The sequence below is a fragment of the Eretmochelys imbricata genome, chromosome 7 (assembly GCF_965152235.1).
Source record: "Eretmochelys imbricata isolate rEreImb1 chromosome 7, rEreImb1.hap1, whole genome shotgun sequence".
Lineage (NCBI taxonomy): Eukaryota > Metazoa > Chordata > Testudines > Cheloniidae > Eretmochelys > Eretmochelys imbricata.
The window spans coordinates 2,216,517-2,238,446 of record NC_135578.1 but is presented as its reverse complement, the minus strand read 5'-3'; the positions used below and the strand labels follow the sequence as shown (position 1 = coordinate 2,238,446).

At 40.3% G+C, this 21,930-nt stretch overlaps 1 protein-coding gene across 12 annotated transcripts in view; it reads left to right on the top strand.

Moving 5' to 3' along the window:
- Window positions 1-13,662, top strand: part of CFAP20DC (CFAP20 domain containing) — a 182,754-nt gene extending 169,092 nt beyond the window's left edge. For 11 of the 12 annotated variants that reach the window (XM_077821929.1, XM_077821928.1, XM_077821931.1 and 8 more), the window contains 2 exons: window positions 4,632-4,723; window positions 13,015-13,662. In XM_077821929.1, coding sequence (XP_077678055.1) covers window positions 4,632-4,723; window positions 13,015-13,127 — 205 coding nt within the window. In that variant the 3' untranslated portion in view covers window positions 13,128-13,662. The remainder of the gene's footprint in view (window positions 1-4,631; window positions 4,724-13,014) is intronic. The other variant, XM_077821932.1, reaches the window with a different exon arrangement.
- Window positions 13,663-21,930: the final 8,268 nt, after the last annotated feature.

The following is a 21,930-nucleotide window of genomic DNA, read 5'->3' as shown; positions in this document are numbered from 1 at the left end:
GTTATAAAGTATTGGCAAGGTTTCCCAAGCATACTTCACTGATCGGAACAATTTGTTGCAAAGATTAATTAAGCATGTCACATAGCTATAACAGAAACTGTTTACAGAAATACAAATGATTATGTTCATATTTAAATGTTGCTCAACTATCTTGTGATTTTCAATATATTATAATTACTTCCTGAATATATAAGACAGATTTTCTGATACAAATATTGGAGGAAAAAGGGAATGAGATGGTAACATTGTATAGGTTTCAGAGCGGCAGCCGTGTTAGTCTGTATCAGCAAAAAGAACGAGGAGTCCTTGTGGCACCTTAGAGTCTCTGTATTACTGTAAGAATCTTAGTGTCAAAGTCAGAGCTAAACCTAACTTTGAATGTTTATGAAAACTGCCTCTTCTGGGCCTTCACATAATGTAACTCACAATGTCAAAGTGTACTGTTTAGCATTCAACTTTGTTATCAAGAAAGCCATAGCTAGGTCCCGGTGTGTTGATTGTATTGATTACAGCTTGAGGTCTTGACAATAGCATAAACAGAGGGTGTCTCTAATTAATCAAAATGCTTGATTAGTTTTTCTGTTTTGAGGAGATAAACTGGCTTCTTTAAGAAGATTATTTCTTCAGTCAGTGTAAGATGAAGGATAAATTAGACACGCAGCCCACAATCTACATTGCTGAGCATTCTAATGACCAGTCGTCTGCTAAACTTCTTATTTTATACAAAGGTATAAAAACAATTTCAACAAGGAATGTTATAAAAAATGTAGCTCACTTATACTCTCTCCCGCTCACGCACACATGCTATCTTAGGTGCTTCCTTGAAAGCTGAGCCCCTAGAGGTTACCAGTTTAATGTGTGCCTAATGCCTGCCTTGGTTGCTAGAGTAAAGCATCTGTCAGCATTTCCACTAGAAATCCACTTTTTAGAGGCTTATCAATCTGTTGCAAATCTTTGCTTTCTTCTGAAAGTTGGCAGACAAGATCTCAACACAGATAGGAATTTTGTTTGCCAATTTTGGAAAAGGTTGGGTTGGTCATGTGTGGAAATATGAGATCCATTTTTAACATGCATTTGTTTGAATGGCTTCAAATTTAAAAGTAACTTTTGGCCAACAAGGAGTCCATAATATTAAATTGAAAAGAAAAAAATTTTAAAGAGCCAAGATATTGCAGTTTAAAAATTGGCCATTGCACCAGTATGGTATTAATAGGCACCTCCTGGAGGTACTATCCTTCAGATGAGACACAGTCTAGTCCTCTCTCTCTCTCTCTCTGGATCTGACCCACCACTCTTCCTTAAAGATTTTGTGGTGTTTTTTGCTGGTGTAGGGTATTAAGACACATGCTCCAGCAAAACATTACCTTTCATATTCTTTCAATTCCCCCTGTAATTTCTCTTGGAGCTTGTCTTCGCTCAAAACCTAGTGGTGTTTGAATGTGATTGTGAAGAGTCAAGTTAGCTGTCACGATGCTTGATCATGACTGACCACCCAGCATGAACCAGGTCAAATCTGAGATTAACTATAATGTCAGCTAATTATGATTAAACCCTGGTCCCAGCAGAAGCACAAAAACTCAAGAGCTTGTGCTCAAGGTAGATAATACCAGAAATGCAAACTGCAGGAACTGGAGTGGTTTTACCTGTGACTCTGTGCATTCTAGTGCACTCTCTTACCTAACTGGCATTCTGTGACGCTTTGGACACTTGGGTGGAACGGGATACTCTTTAGGGTGTTTTTGGAGAATGTGTGTGTGGAGAGTGGCAGAGAGAAATGGTAATGAGCAGTCTGGAGAAAGTATACTGTTGTGTGCGCGGCGTGGACTGGTCCTCACTGCCAGTGGCTGAGTGGTAGCTAGGACTGGTTGTGAAGTTGGTCATCTAGGTGCAAATACAAGGATGGTATAAAAGAACATTTTAAATTTTATTTTGTACATATTAAAATTATGGAAAATTCAATATATATCTCTTTAAATCCTCTATTGTACTTGGTGAACTTTTGCCCCAGCAGTTGTGTTTTCTGAGGTGGAAAATTAGTTTTTTTCATCTTGGCTGCAAAAGAGCAGGTGTATGTCCCCAGATTCACCCCAGATTGTGTGTACAGACCAGTAGCAGATGATGTGGAAGCAATAACATGCACCAGCAGCACAAGAACCAACTGAGAGAAGGAAAGCAAAAGGCCTATTTTAGCAGCCACAGTATCCAACTGAGCTCTGCCAGGTTTCTCTTTCAGAAATAAATCCGAGTATGTGTTATCTCAGGTCGGCATGGATTTGCAGAAAGCACTGTAAGCACCAGTATCTTACATATTTATTATGTGCCAGATCATGGGCCCCAAGCTGGCAGCCAGAAAGTAGTGAAAAGCCAGCAGATCTGGCTGGCTTCATGAGCATTCCCCTAGCCCAGAGGAATCACTGAGTGGTTAAGAGCCACCTTAGCAGCTCTTGCACCTCGTCCTCCTGGCCTACGGCATAGGGACGTGCCCAGGACATCCCTGTGTCTGGCTGCTGGAACAGCCCATTGGAACCACGACCAATAAGGTATTAGTTACGGCAGCCCGGAAATTGCTCTGACGTATGCCAGAAACCCACCCAGTCCTAAGCCAGCCCCAGCATGAGGCAAACATAAGGGTGGCACCTTTAAAGGCACCTTTGTCCCTTCCCTCCCTCCCCCACCACCTTCAGTTTTGCACTGAGCACAGCTTGGCCCAGCAGGAGGGACCTATCTGGAGACATGCCTTAATCTAATAAGGTAGGGTTGTTTACCAAGGTCCACATCGGGATTCCGTGTTCAACTGTTAAGGCTTTTAATGCATTTAAGGCTAGTTCATGGTTTATGTGGAAGTTCTGACAAATACCAGAGTCCTGCCGTAGAAACTGATGGGCCCATGTACTTGCAGCTATTTTTCCATACTGAAACATGGCCCCCTAGTGGTGTGCAAGAGCCGGTTTGATTCACAGTGTAACGTGAAAGAACTGCCCTGGTAACCTGGGCATGCTGATGCGGCAACTTCTGCCCAAATTCTGTTGGTGAAAAAGTCTGCAGCTTAGTCTGCAACCAAAACACACATTTCCCTAAAGGTCTGTTTTATTCTCCATTACCTGAAATACGATGCTTTCTGTCATACCACATTCAACTGCAACAAATGGAGTGCAGTATATGAACAATTGGATTTTGTGTGAACACATGATAACATGAAAGTCATTTCACAAAGCTTTAGAAAATACAAAGTGCAACAAAGGCATAAAAAGCAGGTCAAGTTAAATAAGGGGTAAATAAGCCATCCATGGATTAACTGGCCCAGACTCCCTTCTTAATTACCGAAGGCCCACCAAATCTTAATTATCAAAGGCCCACCAAATTTTGTTATTTACTGAAGCAAAACACCACTGCAGCAGTTGGGTCCGGGAGGGGTCCTTCTCCATAGTCTTCTAACTATATATTCGGCGAGTAAAATGTGTTCTTAATTTACACTGCATTTCTTAGCTCTGTGGTAGTTATACAAAAAGGTACCCTAGTGAATGTGTACATATTGTTGTTTTTATTGTTTGTACTGCAGTAGCACCGAGGCGTTTCAAGCCTATTGTGTTAAGCATGGGACGAACACATAACAAAACTACGGGCCCTGCCCAGAAGAGCATATGGTCTTTCTGTGGTTGTGGTACTATGCTCTCTTCTCTCTCTCCCTCTGCCATCATGGATTGTGGGTAATAAGACTTAAGATACTGTTGTATAATTTTCTCATTTATAAGGGTCTGGTACTTGTTGTTAATTCCCCCCTCCCCCCTTTTTTTTTTTAAACTACATTGAACATTCTTCTTCCCTATCACTTTTGTCGGATATATTCTGGAAATAATAATGCAGTAAATAAAAACAAATGTTCCTTTGAAAATCAGACCAGAAGTGTATACACGTGTAAATAGGTGTATGTGTATGATTATGCAAGTATATTCATTTAATGAGCTAACTGTGTTGCAGTTTAATAGAAACCTGTAATTTGCTGCCATATAGGAATTTTTCTGTCTGCTATAATTAGAGAAACAAAATAAAATGTTGTTAGAAAATGCTCCATTAGCAAGAAAGTCCATGAGAAGTCTTTATAGATGTGTTGTTATGAATGTGTTTTAATGTGTATTTGTCTGTGATTATGAAATTCCATTGTATATCTGGTTAACTGTGCTTATTTCATTAGTTTTGGTTTAGTAATTGGTGTTAGCAGTATATCAAAATGCAATGCACAGAAAATGGGTAATTTTAAAATAGAGGTGGGTTTTGTTGTTGTTCAGATATTTTCTGTTATAGTCAAATGCCCATATTCCTGAGTGTGTTTACTTGAAGGAAAATTACTTTGTGAGCTTTAGGGCTCACTGTAGAACTGTCTAGAGATTTCTACCTAGGAGATACTCGTTTTGCTGCTAAGTACACCTTAATTTTCAAACTTTTGAAGACTGATGCTATTGAGTTTATTAAATGTGAAAAGCACATAATTTGATAACATCTGGAAATCTAGCTTTATTTTGTTTCATCACACCTAAGATGTTTATGAAAAGTTTTTAACTTAATTGTGAGATTTAGGGAGGAACAAAACAACTTTGTTCAGAATGACTGACATTTGGATTCATCTTTTTCAGGGACTGGTTAAATGTGTTCAGCCCCCCCATAATTCTTCCAAGCCAAGAGCTAGCAAAGCATATTGAAGCTTCAGCAAGTCTAAATATTCCAGGTAGGAATTTATAAAGATGGGACAGTGAGGAGAATATGTGAAGGATGTGTAATAATTTACAAATTGTAACAGAGAAGTATTGCTCAATATTGTTCTTATACGTCTGTTAAATGCTGACTTCTGCAAGGAAGTTATTGTGGTCATTTGGTTGCACTTCCATGGAGCTAAATTATGGGTCTGACTCTTTAAGTCCTCTGATTCTTACTGTTCATTTTGAAAGGGGACGTTGCTCCTGGGGGCTGGGGTAGAAGGAGGTAGGAATGGAGAGTCCATATAGAGGGGATGTGTAAACATGAGGCTGCAACCTTTAGTCATGCAAATAATCCCTACACACAAGAATAGCTCCATTGAGTAAGCATTGCTTATGTGAGTAAAGAGTTCAGATCATGTCCTAAATGAAAGCTTGGTGTGACTCTTGAGCACTGTTAAACAATGTTCAGTCATCACCTAACATGATAGCAGCACCCATATGTTAAGGTTCTTCGCTGGAGGCAGGTCTGGTCCTAGACCAAATGGTGCTCCCGGCGAGGAGTGCCTTTGGTGCCCCCCCTCATTTGTTAAACTTTTGAATACCTTATTTTTATTGCATTTGTAGCCCATTTCGCGGCTTTGACGCAAAATTTGCATGCATATTTTATCCCTGTCATAGGCTCTGTAAAATTTGCCCCGTGCTGCAAACTGGATTGCAACTGAGCATTTCGCTTCCTATACTGAGCTCCTGAAGGCTTCTTCGGGGACATCTTTTATTTTCTATGGGGGGAAACGGACAGTATTAGGGAGAGCAAAAGTCTGTATTCCACAGTCTTAGAAAGTCATCAAACGTTACGTGTTAAGTATAGCAAAAGGAGTACCGGTATTTCTTTTATATTGCTGCAGAGACAGGGGTTTGACAGATATCTCTGGCATCTCATTAAATATGTCCTTTATTAGTCGCTACTTACACTCTTCAAATCTTAAAACACAAGTACACTTTCACAATTACACAATAAAACAAGGTTCACAATATTGCAGCTGGGCTCTCACTTCGTTCTTATGTCTCACTGATTGACTAGCGATGCTCCACCCCTTAGATTCCCGCAAGTGCATGGCTGACAACATTCTAGGAGGTTTGAGGAAAATGTAGTGCTCAGAAAGCCTGGAAGGTTCCATGAGATTCTACAAAGGTCCAGAACATTCTAGAAAGTTAGTGAAAAATGAATCCACATACAGAATACCTGAAACATGTTACTTCAAACATTCTATTTTCCCTTTTGCCGCTAACAACAAAAACAGCACCCCCGAGCCTGGCACCCCTAAATCCAACCCTGGCTGGAGGATGACAAAGAACATGTGCTGAAACAGGACAGTGAACAACAGTAGAATTAAAATAAATACATCTCTTTCTACAAAGGTCCTTTTTTCTTTTCTGCTACCGTAGAGAATAGAATAGGTTCCTATATTTTTCTCCAGGTACAGAGAATTCAGTGTGAGATGTCATAAATCTCAGCTGTGTATTTTGGCTGCCCAAGGGATGAACATGTTTCAGTGATATACTGTCTAAAATTGATTATGCCCCTCAAATTGGGAATCTTTTCATAGGTGTACATTTGTAATTGCTTATGACAGCAAAATAGAACTCTGCTGTCAAGAGGGGACCTTGCTTTGAAGAATCGAATAATATGTTATGTTAAGTGGCTTAAATAAACCAAAGGGAATGGGACAGTAATCCTTGAGTTAAAAGCAAGTTAGACATATATTTCTGATAGGGGCCTCAGATGATTCTTGATGTCAGTATTATGGAATCCAAAACTTGCTGCAGTAACCCTAGAATTTCATAGAATCATAGAATATCAGGGTTGGAAGGACCTCAGGAAGTCATAAGGTTGAAAATTGAAAGATTTAGTTCAGAAAGTGACATCAAAGCATATTTGCTAATTTGTTGTTTTTTCCTTATTATTCTCACTAGAATCTCTGACCAAGGTAATTTGTGAAATCCTCACAAATTCACTTGCTTTAATGATAAAATATTTTATGTGTGTCGGTAGTGTTTAAATGTACTTTTAGCCATCTTGAGTGGACAAACCCCTTACAGATGCAAACACGAGACAAAATTTGACCTGTAAGTGGTAAGTTGGTGTTTGCAGTACTTTGTATGAAAGACATTATACAAAAATTTCCTATTCTGTTATAAACCTATAACAGCTTTAACTCAGGTTCACAGAAGCATGCTACTACTTACCCTTAAATTCCTGAACTGCTTGGTGAATGGGATCAGACCGTTCATACCAACAACCTCTGCCCTCCTATCTTTATTTTAAACAAAATGTTAGTTTAATAGTTAATTTTCTAATCTATCTTGTGAAGTTGTACAAATAGCAATTGCCAGACTTCAAGAACTTATGACTCTGAAATCGTGAACACTCAAGTGCCAAAGATAATAAAATCATATCCATAATGAACACCTGTAATTATTTATAACCCATACAAAATATCTTTGTCATCTTTTATATACTTCTTTAACAGTATCCTAAAACAAAAAAGTCAATATAATTTTGCTCATGTTAATAAAAGATTTGGAAGATATTCTTTATTTTTGGCATAACTCAAGGGAAATACCTAAGTGGACAATATTCCATAAAAACCACTGCACTTTAAAGTTTACAATTACGTTCTTAAGCATGTGCTCCTTTAGAAACATATCCAGAGATCAGAGTAACAGCCGTGTTAGTCTGTATTTGCCAAAAGAAAAAGAGTACTTGTGGCACCTTAGAGACTAACCAATTTATTTGAGGATAAGCTTTCATGAGCTACAGCATGCATCCGACGAAGTGAGCTGTAGCTCACGAAAGCTCATGCTCAAATAAATTGGTTAGTCTCTAAGGTGCCACAAGTACTCCTTTTCTTTTGGCATATCCAGAGATGTATCCAGGTGTCACAAGAAATAGACTTATTGTCAATAGGGTGCAGAGATGTAATTGAGAGCAAAATTTGAGCCAATTTGTTTGATATCTTTAAAAGTTTTTTTTTTCCTTTGGTCATTGATGTTTATGATTTAGAGTCCATTACATTTTATTTGATATCTTTCATATGAAAAAATGGGTAGTAAATGGCTCACACATAAAACTCTTTCGAACTCGCCTCTTTTTTCATCAATTTACTTGCCTTAACTTCTCATAAAAGAACTCTAAGGACCATGCTAAACAGTCTTGTTGTTCAGGGTGCAACTCTTGGCAACATTTATAAATTAACTCTGGAGCATATAATTACAATACAGAGCTGAGCACCTTGCCTATTGTCCAAGATAATATTGGAGAAAACATTAAGGATATTCTGCTAAATGTGCAGCACATCTGACAGTGGGTCCAGTAGAGTTACCACCACAGAGTCCAGGTCAAAATTTGGCCCATGTATGCCTATAGTGATGTCCAGATTGTGAGCCGTTTTCAGGTACTAAAACCTGGAATACAGTGAAAACCCCTTTTGTATAAAATAGGAGGATGTCTTTATACCCAAGCTCTGGGCTATGGTCACTGTATAAACATGGCAGCACTACTGTAATATAAATAATGAATATCTTATGCCTCTGAGTTTAGATAAGAATTAAGGCCAAATTTTCAGAAATGGCCTCTGAGCATCTCAGTTTTTAGATGCCCGACTTCAGACATGTAAAGTGAGCTTGACTCCATTAAAATCAGTGCAAAATGCCCACTGATTTAATTGAGGCAACATTTCATCCTTTCAGTCTCATTTTCCAAGGTGCTGACCAGCTGGAGATCCTGTTCCCTTCAGTAGGAGATGGGGGAGCTCAGGACCTCTAAAATCTCCCAATGTGTTTGGATGTGATTGATGTTGTCAGGTAGGTCAGCGAGCCTCTCACTGCGGCGTTGCGGAAGGGTCTCGTGACTAGCATGGTTTTGAAATGCCTTGATGTTAAATCTCTTCCATATTTTTTAGTTTTAGTTGTTTTAGTTTTAGTCTTTTAGTTGTTTACTGTGTTATGGTGCAAGCAGTATGTTCGTGATTGATCTGACTAACCGATGGTCTGTCCAGCAGTCATCTGAACCTGTCATGGCTTGTGTAATATGGACATCAGTACGATCACAGGCTCTGACAATGACATAGTCAAGAAGATGCCAGTGTTCGGAACATGGGTGTTTCCAAATGGTCTTATATGTGTCCCTCTGTCTCAAGATGGTTTTGTGATAGGAAAATCATGTTGCACACATTTGCTGAGGAGAAGAATGCCATTAGAGTTAACTTTCTCCAGCCCTTTTTTCCCAGTGGCGTCTCGCCAGAGTTTGGGGTGTCACCCATGAGGTCACCTATGAGGATAAGCTTGTCTTCCCTGGCTGTGGCAGTGAGAACTTCATCAAGAGCACAGTAGAACTGCTCCTTGTTGTCTTCGTCATCGTCCACTTTGGGAATATACACACTAATGACCTTGGCATACTGGTTGTTACTAAGCTTAAGATGAAGAGTCATGAGACATTCGTTAATACCCATAGGGAGTTCTAAAAGCTGGTTAGCAATTTTGTTTTTGATGGCAAAACCAATCCCATGAATATGCCTCTCTTCAGATGTCTTTCCTTTCCAAAAGAAGGTATAACCACCTCCATCTTCTTTCAGTTGGTCTTCATCTGCCCAATGGATCTCATTTACGGCAGCAATATCAATGTCAGGTCTTTCAAGTTCTCTAGTTCTTATGGCAGTTCTTCTTTCAGGACCATCACTGTTCGGGGAATCCATGAGAGTGCGAACATTCCAAGTGGTGAACTTCATTATTTTGCTTTGGATGTTCTGAGCGTAGGTAGAGTAATCCGGCTGGACACAGCCATCCAGCCAGGAGGGCATTGAGACAGCCTATGTTCAGGGCACCTTTTCTAGCCCCTTCCCTGTTCAGGATGAACAGATGGGATCCTGAAAAGGACTGCTCAGTCATGGTGGCAGCTGCCAAAATTGCACTTCTGTCTCACAAGTCTAAGCACAAGACGACCAACACACGGCTGCCACCTGCATGCAGATTTGTGACTAGGGACTCCCAGAGCTCATTGCTCCTGTTCCCACCACCACTCATCTATCACCACAGGACTTTGATAGTGAGAGATGTTATACCCTTGGCAGAGGCCTTTGCATGAAATCTTTTAACGAGTGGGAGCCAGTGTGCAGGCAACAACCTCACGAAACTTGACAGGAAGGAGCCTGGACCCGGTGGCAGGAGAGTCTGAGGCAACCGGAGGTCTCCGTCCTGCTGCAGCCCTCATCTGCCTTCACAGATGCAGAGAACTGACAAGTCCTCAAATATGCCTGTTCCACTATTGTGGCCCTCAAGATAGTTAAGTCCAAAGCAAACTGCAAAGAGTTACAAAGGGATCTCACAAAACGGGGAGACTGGGCAACAAAATGGGAGACGAAATTCAGTGTTGAAGAGGGAGAGATTGCTTACCTGTACGGTAACTGGAGTTCTTCCAGATGTTTTGTCTCTAGGGGTGCTGCTCCACCTGCCCTCTTTCCCTCTAATGCGGAGTCCTGCTGTTGGGCTTTGTAGCTGAGAAGGAAGTGGAGCGACGGCAAGATCACCCCTTCCTATATGCCCTTGTACTGGACCACAAGGCTGTATGGGGTGCAGGTGCAGACCCACAGACACGGCTGACGAAAAATCTCTCATCAAGTGTGCCCTGGTACACCCACATCCTGATGGGGAGCACCCACGAGGACAAACATCTCAAAGAACGCTAATTACTGGACAGGCAAGTACCCTGTATTTCTGTGCGCATCTATCTCACCAGCCTATTTTTTGGCCACCTGATAATATAACCCATATATCGTTGTGCAATCCCAGCTGTAAATAGACGCTGAGTGTGGTGAAACCAGGGGTGTTAGCATAACAGGCTATTACTTCCTATGAGGTAGCGGCGCGTTCAAACCACCTGATTTGCATTACTGTTCTGAGCAAGAGGTAAACGTTTAGGATGAATTGCTAGGTACAGATTGCATTCAACTGTCAATTATTTCCTATCAAAAACTTATATATCATAACTTACATTTAGCTTTTATAAAAGGCAGAACTGAGAAAAGAACTTTCCTATATGAAACGTTTATAGTACATATCCATCTTTAGTGCTATCAGTGTACTTCTACTTGGGGCTAAGAATTGATTTCCATATCCTAAAAACATTCTTGCAGTTAACATAATGCCCAAAATATTAGATTTATACTGATTTATTAGCTGACTGCATCCTATTAACTCTTTGGTGCTGAGAGGTTTCATACGCCCTTCGCCTGTAATGGATGATGGGCTAGAAAATCTGACTCCTGCATTACAATCTTGTACATCAGGGTTAATGTACAAACTATCAGAGGGGTAGCCGTGTTAGTCTGGATCTGTAAAAGCGGCAAAGAGTCCTGTGGCACCTTGTAAACTAACAGACGTATTGGAGCATAAGCTTTTGTGGGAGAATACCCACTTCGTCAGATGCATGTACAAACTGACATTCAAGAAATAGAAATATTGTATTGCCGGAAAGCAGTAGAAATATTATAAAAATGTACTTGAATTTCTCTGTATCGTGCATTTCAGTAGTTGTTGGAACTGAGGTAGACCCAATTCTTATTGGTTGTTCTGCTACCTGGAAAAAAAATCACTAATGGTGTTATCTTGCAAAATGTAAGTTTTTCTACAAAATTTCTAACATGCAGTAAAGTCTAGGAACAAGGAAGTTGTAGTAAGGGTGCGTATTGCTTGTTTTAGCGGTAACAAACTTCTTTAGTGTTAGTCGAAACTGAATTGACATTATTCCTTTTAGTGAAATGAAGCATTGCTAAATTTTCTTGCGTGTCATCTGACCATGCTCTCTAGTAGAGTTACTGGGTGAAAATCTGGCCCCACTGAAGCCAATAGCAAAAGTTCATGGAGGATAGGTCCATCAGTGGCTATGGGCAGGGATGCAACACCTGGGATGCAAAAACTCTGACGTGGCCCTAGCCTCTGTTTGCCAGAAGTTGGGAATGGGCAACGGAGGATGGATCAGTGGATTCCATCTACTGTGTATCTATACGGAGTAACTGACATCAGAATTTGGCCCACATGATCACCAAACTTTTGATTTTGCATTGTAACTTTGGTTTCCAGAGACTTGCGCTGACATCTTTTTACTGTTATAACAAAACTATAATGAACCTATAATGTCATGATGTAATGACCAGTATGATGTCAAGACAGTAGGAAATGCAGTCATTGCAGTGCATGCGTGAAAATTAATTTTCAGTTACATTTCTTGAATGTTTCATAGTTGATTTGCTGTGTTTTTTTTCAAAATGGTGCACTGCCTCACTATACATAAGGACTAATTACTTACAAATTTTATACATTTTTTAAATGAACCCATTTTTGGTTTAGGGATAGCAAACTGCATTTGGAGCAGGATCTAAATTATTATTTCTGCTGCTCTATACGTAAAAAAGGTTTATCAGAATAACACCATCTCTAGTTACCAAACCAGTAACATTTTAGGTAAGTTTGTTTACCAGCTTGAAGCATGATCCAATACACAAGGAGTTTATAGTCAAAGAAATGCCAGCTTGATTTTACCTATTACAGCACTACTGACGTAATAAATTCGTTAAGACTAGCTTTGACACAGAATTTCTCCACCCACCTGTTTAAAGCCAGTTAATGAAACATATTGTACATACTTAATTACTTATATTTAATACATTTATAACTTTCAACAACAGAAAACTGATCAAATTAAATAATAAGTTAGCAAGCTTAAAGGTAAATTGTGTGAGACAAGCATAGCAAGGATGAAATCTCTAAAACAAGACCTTTTGCTTTATGTTAGATTATCTGATTCTTTCATCTAGAACATTTTAATGGTTAATGCAGTTTCATTTTCACAGATTAAGAGCTGATTCACTGTATTTTTTTGTGCATACTAATATAAAATTATTTGAGCAATTCTGTGAGAAAGATCTCCGGTAGGAGTCCTTTGACCCCTTATTAATAGATAGATTTTTAGACCAACTTTTAAATCTACTATTCCAGCAAACTGTCTGTGCTTTCAGTTCTTAGGCAAACTTTGCATTATAATTTTACCTTAACTAAATATAAACCTTTAGAAACATGAATGAAAACATGAATAAATGTTAACCTCAAAGGTAACAATTTTAGTATTCTGCACAAAAGCCAAGAGATTACACACTCCTAAAGAGGCACTCTGCCAGATTGTCATCTGTGATAGAAGGGTGCTTTTCCTGTGTTTCAAGAGTGACTAGCAGGGTAATTTTACTCTTATTTTTCTCCATTCACACAGGTGAAGATGACTTCAGTGCTGAGGAGGATGAGGAAGTTCTGACTCTTTTGTATGATCCATGTCTAAACTGTTACTTCGATCCAGAAACTGGAAAATACTATGAATTGGCTTAGCTAGTTCATGGTTCAGAGAATATTGCTCTCCATCAGAACAGAATTAACATCTATTTCTCTGGAAAGTATGAACTAGAATGTAACATTTTATTGCATAATTTAAAAATTTGAATCCGTAAGTCATTTTGCAAGTAAGTGAATATATTTTACAGATAACGTAACATCTTATTTTTGTAGTTTTGTATTGTTATAATACAGTAGAACATCACAGCGCACAAACTCTCGTGGCTTTGACAGTTGTTTGTGATACTAGTTTGTTTTATATTAAATACTGAAAGATTCTGTTTATGAACAAATTAGGTGGAATCCAAAGGTTTTTCAGTGTTAATATGTAAATTATGGCTTCATAGAAAGAAAATGTATCTTTTCATTTCTGGCTTATCAGATGTTTGTTTAAATGGATTCTATGATACCTTAACTTTGTACTCGAAGAAATGGAGTGTGATGTTCAAAGGCATGTGCTTTATGGGCTCTCTCTCTTATTCACTAGAAAGAACATCATTTTCCTTCCTCTCCGGGAAAGTCTCTGTCCTGATTAAATGGCATTATAGGAGCTGCTTTTGAGAAATCTTATCCGCTTATAATCCTTATAAGGTTACTGTAATACGCTGGATTGCTGCTAGCAGATTTAAAGCCTCTTCATTTCGTATTTTTGGATAGTGTGAATGTTTCTTGGGTTTTGTCACAATCCCCTCTATCGACAGTTTGGCACAGAGGTACAAAATCCAAACTCTCAAGTGGTACAATGCAATGCTGTTCAAAGCTGACCCAATACGTGCATGGTCAAGCTGTGAATCCAAACCACAATAGAGATTTGCTATCTGACTGGAAAACTCCATGATCCCAAAGTGTAGTGATTAATCTCACGTCACAGATTCCCTCTTCCAAAGGGTGGGGGTGGGGTTCCACCTCTCGATAAGCAGAGCTATGGATAGAAGTGGGTTACTAGGGAGGAAGCTGTGTGTAGCACTCATACGTGGAGATGCACTCTGGGCGCACGTACGGCTGCTGTGTTACACCTCCCAGCAAAAGATGGTATCTGATTAAACCAAATTGTATTTTTTGCTCTGTAATTACTCTGGGGAAGTTCTCTGGCCTGTGTTACACAGGTGTTCAGGCCACATAATCACAATGGTCCCTGCTGGCTTTCAAATCCGTTAAAAAGTTACTGATTTGGATTTACCCACATTTTGCACTTTCTAGCTTATGTAGCCATGTATTTTGCTTTCTTCTTGCATCTTCCCTCCTGTTGTGTGTTGCTCACTTGTTTCACCTTGCCTTAAATTAGGCTATAAGCTTTCAGAGCTGGATGCCCTGTCTATGTGTCTGAATTTGAACAGCATCGAGCACAAGGCGCCCCCCAATCCTGATTGCGATTGCTTTACTCCCAGGGCATTTCCCAAGGGATCTAAAGACATTTCTAGTGTTCTGACCCTCTGCTTGATTATATCTGTGCTATAGCAGTCATTTGCAAGATGATTACTCTGTGAATTTTTGCTAAGAATAAAGCATTCTAAGGTCAGGTTTAGGTTACAACTGGCAAGTGATTGAAAATGGTATGTCTCTAAATTATTTGTAATTATGGATCCCAGTTAATGAACATCCTGGCATCAATAGAAAATGCAGTTGTTAATAGGAGCTTGGCATAAGATCAGATCATGTAGTTGGCTTCCTTGGCAGGCTTAAGCGTATCATCACAAATTGATTCAAGTGAGCGTGCCAACAGAATCTGCAGGAAGACAGATACTGTACTGATGTAATTCACTTACCCTGTGTCAACATATTTCTGCCAACCAGTTTTAGACCCTTCTTTTGTGACTCCTATATTCAATTTAAATGTGCATTGGAATTATGTTTCTGACTTTTGAGAATTGCCTTGGCTGATCCTCACTTATGGGATAGTCACTTCCTTGCAGATACAAGAAGAAAAGGAGGACTTGTGGCACCCTAGAGACTAAAAAATTTATTTGAGCATAAGCTTTCGTGAGCTCACGAAAGCTTATGCTCAGATAAATTTTTTAGTCTCTAGGGTGCCACAAGTCCTCCTTTTCTTTTTGCGAATACAGACTAACACAGCTGCTACTCTGAAATAGGCTATACAAGGTTATACAGACCCAACCTCCCTCCTTCCAGCACCACTTAGCTCAGGGCATTCTGAGTCTCTCTCTGTAGTATCCACTGTATTTCTGGCAATAGTTCTTAGAAACACATTGTTCATCTCAGGATAATTATGGGGGGTTATGTTGGTCTACTCTCTTCTCTGGTGGTTTTTGAAACCAGATCATTTCTGTTCCTTGTATTGTCTCAGGTCTCCAGGTCTCAGAGGAGTGACCTGCTGCTTCCAAGGCTGCCTTGTGAATCAGGCCTGGTTCACTGCTGGTTTTGAACCATGGCTTACTGTGACAAAGTGGCTAGCTGTAAGAAGTGTCCATCGTGCAAGACTCAGAATCTGCAATGGACCAACATATGTTCTGTGTTCCATGTATCTTGGTGAGAGTCACTCCCCAGCAAGGAGTGTTGTAACAGCTGCACTCAGCAGGTGCTGTGTGTCAGTGTAGTCTAAAATTATTGCTGGATGGATATAGAGAGTATGGAAAACAGGGAGAAGTATCTGAAGGTCTTCTACTTACAGGGGGCATTGAGAGCTCCATCCTTAGATCCCTGACTATCTCTAATGGTCCAGGAAGTTATCTAGTAAGGCCATACTCATGGTGAGTCATCCTTTCTTCTAAGAGTTCTTGCCATGTTACCCCCATCTTCAGGGCTGTAGCCTGTAGGTGTAGGTGTTTGCCAAGGAAGGCACAGGTATAATTTAAGGCAGGAACCCAATGAGCATACCAAGCCGCCAGTCAGCTGTTCTGCTGGCCCTGGGCTGGCTGCTGCTCAGCTATTCTGGCAGCTGCTGCTCCAACCCTGTCCTGGAAGTGATCCTGGAAAGACATGGAAACCATGACCTCCGTGACAGAATCGTAGCTTTAATTGTAAGATATCACAAGATAGAATGCTGGACTGACTAAACTGCTGACAGGTAACCTCACAATGTCAGTTTATACCAGCTTTAGATATTTTCAAGTTGGAACATCAGCAGATGTCTGATCGCAAGAATGCCATGACAACTAATGGACGTACATGCTAATAAACTTGAGGTAAAAGGCCTAGTAACGTATGGAAGAAGGGCATCCCAACATTAGTGGGTGTGGAAGTTCAAATAAGGAAAAGGGATTGAAACCCCTATTGAATATGCATTAGGCATAGTGGTGTCAGCATAACACATTATAAACATTTTATCCTGACCTGTGTGCCTTGGAAGATGCCAAGACAGTGACCACTGGTAGTGGTGAGGATGACGAGGATGACTTTCAGGTCTTTATGCAAGGGATGGTGTGAGTATATAAAGGCTCATATGCTCATTCTGTGTTATTTCTATCTAGCCTTGTTGGGTTGGAGTGTTTCCAAATTTGTTAATACTGTTAAAAAACCTTGTAAATATGGAAGGCTTTTCCTTCATGTGAGTGTTGCAACTGTCTACGTCAGGGTTCGTCACATAATAGTAATTCTAACACTGGGCCTGAGCTCAGGATTAGACCGTACCAAACCTCAGCGTTAACTTGATGTTGAGATTGGGATTAACCTGGTCTTTTGGATTATAGGTTGATTCGGCTATGCATAATGTACTGGAATGGAATGTTGTGGTGTATTGTCAATTCATATGTGAATTGTATTCTTTTAGGGTTCTGTTTGGGTATATAATGCCCTGATAAAATGTTTGTCCTTCTGGTATTTGAGGGTTTGCCTGCTCAAATGGTTCACCTCTTACACATCCCACTGTTGTGTTGTATTAGTGTTTTAGCCTCTTGCCGTAGGAAGCCCCTTTATGTTCTCAAAGTAAAAGGTCACATGGACCCTATGTACGTCCAAATAATAAAGCTAATTTATTCTCCAAAAGGGAATCATAGGGGCATGATGTAAATAGACTCTCACATGTTTGTGAGCCAACCTGTCACTCCCACTGAATTTCTTTGATTAAGGGAATGCAAAAGGACTAAATCCCTAATTTAAAGTCCTATACAAGGAAAATAAAATATTGTAAAACCAACTTTGTGGTTAAAACTCTCAGTGTAAGTGTTCCCTTTGAAGAACATCAGGGGACCAATTAAGCCCTCTGAATTGATTTTGTGGGACCGCTCTCTCTTACACCAAAGGTAGGAGGTAGTGGATCTCTCTCAAAGTGGGAGACAGCGATTCCTTTAAAAGGTTAACAAAACTGTTCTGCCACTGCTAAGGCTCTGGGAGAATAGATGTTTCCTTGCCAGGGACTCTCCATCAAAAATAAAAACACACCCACGTATTTCAAGGGTGCACTGCCCTCACCACCCACAGGTTTGGGGAGAGTGGAAAGAATCAAACTATCGAATTCAAATCTGGTAACCAAACTTAGTTTATTTGTATATAAAATTCAAATCACTGGTAACAAACAAAAGGTAAATAAAGTGTTACCAGGGTAATTAATTCAAGTTGTACCAGAAAGAAGACGTGTCTTTGCTGATATCCAACAATCCCAGATCCCCAGGGGAGACTGAAGTAAAAAATGACTTATAGCAAATGCGGCTGACAACATTGTTCCTCCTTTGCAGCTGCCTTTGTGTCTTGACATTTGGTTTCGTGCAACACCTAGCCACTCGACTAAATGCCGACTCTCAACCCCCTCGCAGCGGAAACAGAACACGGACTTTCATGTAAAAACTCGGGATGGCATGGTCTGGAGCAAACGGCAGCAGTCTGCTGTAAGAACACCTTCCGGTGCACTGGTATCATCCTTGAAGCAGTATGATCTCAGCCCCAAATGGCAGCAGACCGAATTCGGGGAAGACTAGGGCTGTCAAACGTTTAAAAAAATTAATTGTGATTAATCGCACAATTAAAAAAAGAATCATGATTAATCATGCGACTAATCGCACTGTTAATAATAGAATACCATTTATTTAAATATTTTTGGATGTTTTCTACATTTTCAAATATATTGATTCCAATTACAACACAGAATACAAAATGTACAGTGCTCACTTTATATTTATTTTTGATTACAAATACACTGTACAAAAACAAAAAAGATAGTATTTTTCACTTCACTTCATACAAGTACTGTAGTGCAATCTCTTTATCCTGAAAGTTGAACTTACAAATGTAGAATTATGTACAAAGAAAACTGCATTCAAAAATAAAACAATGTAAAATTTTAAAGCCTGCCAAGTCCACTCAGTCCTACCTCTTGGTCAGCCAATCGCTCAGACAAACAAGTTTGTTTACATTTGCAGGAGATAATGCTCCCACTTCTTGTTTACAATGTCACCTGAAAGTGAGAACAAGCATTCGCATGGCACTATTGTAGCCGGCATTGCAAGATATTTACGTACCAGGTGTGCTAAAGATTCATATGTCCCTTCATGCTTCAACCACCATTCCAGGGGACATGCGTTCATGCTGATGACGGGTTCTGCTTGATAATAATCCAAAGCAGTGCGGACCAATGCATGTTCATTTTCATTGTCTGAGTCAGATGCCACCAGCAGAATGTTGATTTTCTTTTTTGGTGGTTCAGGTTCTGTAGTTTCCACATCGAAGTGTTGCTCTTTTAAGTGTTGCTCTTCTGAAAGCATGCTCCACACCTCATCCCTCTCAGATTTTGGAAGGCACTTCAGTTTCTTAAATCTTGGGTCAAGTGCTGTAGCTGTCTTTAGAAATCTCACATTGGTACCTTCTTTGTGTTTTGTCAAATCTGCAGTGAAAGTGTTCTTAAAATGAACAACATGTGCTGGGTCATCATCCGAGACTGCTATAACATGACATATAAGGCAGAATGCAGAGCAGGGGACATACACTTCTCCCCCAAGGAGTTCAGGCACAAATTTAATTTACACATTATTTTTTTAACTAGCATCATCAGCATGGAAGCATGTCCTCTTGAACGTTGGCTGAAGCATAAAGGGGCACATGAATGGTTAGCATATCTGGCACATAAATACCTTGCAATGCCGGCTACAAAAATGCCATGCAAATGCCTGTTCTCACTTTCTGGTGACATTGTAAATAAGAAGAGGGCAGCATTATCTCTTGTAAATGTAAACAAACTTGTTTGTCTTAGTGACTGGCAGAACGAGAAGTAGTGGACGTGTTATTCCTCGACTTTAGCAAAGCTTTTGACACGGTCTCCCACAGTATTCTTGTCAGCAAGTTAAAGAAGTATGGGCTGGATGGATGCACTACAAGGTGAGTAGAAAGTTGGCTAGATTGTCGGGCTCAACGGGTAGTGACCAATGGCTCCATGTCTAGTTGGCAGCCGGTATCTAGCGGAGTGCCCCCAGGGTCGGTCCTGGAGCCGGTTTTGTTCAATATCTTCATTAATGATCTGGAGGATGGTGTGGATTGCACCCTCAGCAATTTTGCGGATGACACTAAACTGGGAGGAGTGGTAGATACGCTGGAGGGCAGGGATAGGATACAGAGGGACCTAAACAAATTGAAGGATTGGGCCAAAAGAAATCTGATGAGGTTCAACAAGGACAAGTGCAGAATCCTGCTCTTAGGACGGAAGAATCCAATGCACCGCTACAGACTAGGGGCCTAATGGCTAGGCAGCAGTTCTGCAGAGAAGGATCTAGGGGTGACAGTGGAGGAGAAGCTGGATATGAGTCGACAGTGTGCCCTTGTTGCCAAGAAGGCCAATGGCATTTTGGGGTGTATAAGTAGGGGCATTGCCAGCAGATCGAGGGACGTGATTGTTCCCCTCTATTCGACATTGGTGAGGCCTCATCTGGAGTACTGTGTCCAGTTTTGGGCCCCACACTACAAGAAGGATGTGGAGAAATTGGAGAGAGTCCAGCGAAGGGCAACAAAAATTATTAGGGGTCTGGAACACATGACGTACGAGGAGAGGCTGAGGGAACTGGGATTGTTTAGTCTACGGAAGAGAAGAATGAGGGGGGATTTGATAGCTGCTTTTAACTACCTGAAAGGTGGATCCAAAGAGGATGGATCTAAACTTTCTCAGTGATAGCAGATGACAGGACAAGGAGTAATGGTCTCAAGTTGCAGTGGGGGGGATTTAGGTTGGATATTAGGAAAAACTTTTTCAGTAAGAGGGTGGTGAAACACTGGAATGCGTTACCTAGGGAGGTGGTGGAAGCCCCTTCCTTAGAAGTTTTTAAGGTCAGGCTTGACAAAGCCCTGGCTGGGATGATTTAGTTGGGATTGGTCCTGCCCTGGGCAGGGGGTTGGACTAGATGGCCTCCAGAGGTCCCTTCCAACTTTGTTATTCTATGATTCTATGATTCTAAGTAGGACTGAGTGGACTTGTGGGCTCTGAAGTTTTACATAGTTTTGTTTTTGAGTGCAGTTATATAACAAAAAAATCGACATTTTTAAGTTGCATTTTCATGACAGAGATTGTACTTCAGTACTTGTGTGAGGTAAATTGAAAAATACTATTTCTTTTGTTTATCATTTGACAGTGTAAATATTTGTAATAAAAATAATGTACACTTTGATTTCAATTACAACACAGAATACTTTCTTCTCAGTGCTCTTTGGATCAGGTTACTGCTTATCAGCAATGAGGAGAGAATAGTGGAAAGCATTTGTTCTCCATATGGTAAACGTGTTAAACACCATCAGGAACTCCCTATAGTATTTAGAATTGGGAAAAGTCCTACATTCAATCAAAGATGAGTAAATCTTAAATTGGTATTGACCAAAATATTTTCATGAACATGGGGAGAGAAAAGCCACTTGTTTAAAATGCTTGTCAGAAATTGTTGTAACTTGGGGGTGGGCTAGAATTCACTTCACTGTCCCTCTCCTAGGGCTTCAACACCAGTCCTACAGAAAAGCACATGGAGACCCAGCATTCAGGGTTTTCATCGAAGATTGCACAGGAATTTATTTTAAACTGAATCTTTTCTCCTAACACCCACATGGCGAAACACCCCATGCACAACAATTTGCACAGAAGACATTTTTTGTCACATGGCCTGTCAAAAATTAGAGGGAACATTGCCATCCACCTAAAATTGCAGTTAAGCTCACTGAGTAGCAGGAAAAGTGAATGAGGAGCTTCTGGGTAGGGCTCAGCAGCTAGATGCTCAGATACTATGCTTCTGGCAACAATATAGAGCCTAAAGAAAGTACAGACGGGCCAGTGGAGGGAGGAACTGCATATAAGTCTCTTGCTGCTTCAGAGGGCGATGTTGGCACATTGTTTGTGCCTTCCTGTCACTATGACATGTATTTTGCATGTGAGGAATGCACTCCAATAGCATGATGTTGGGATGTTTGTCCTTTTTGTCTTAATGAGCAGCATTGTCTGTTTGACATCTTATGGGCTGCATTACCATCATCATGTGAACTCCAGCACCGTGTACAGACCAAAACAAGGCGCAGCTTCTGTTACTGCCATTCTTCTTCATCATCATTCTAAGAGCCTCGAACTAAAGCATTACTAAGGTGGAGCATGTTATTGATTCTTTTCTTCAGCCACTTTATCAAAGTCAGCATTTATGCTGAAAGTGGCAAGACTTAAGGAAGCACATAGATTTGCTTCTAGCAGTTATGTACAATGTTTTGATTTGTGATTCATGAGAATTGCAAAATTCACACTAGGGTGTGCTTCCAAACATGTAAAAACGGTGATGGGCATAAGATTTTCAGGCTATCTGCAGGCAGCCCAACAACTGATCCCTGAGAATAAAGAAGTTTTGAAATGCAATCAATTTTAATAATGCCTCATCAGTGCTTTCTATTTGAGCTG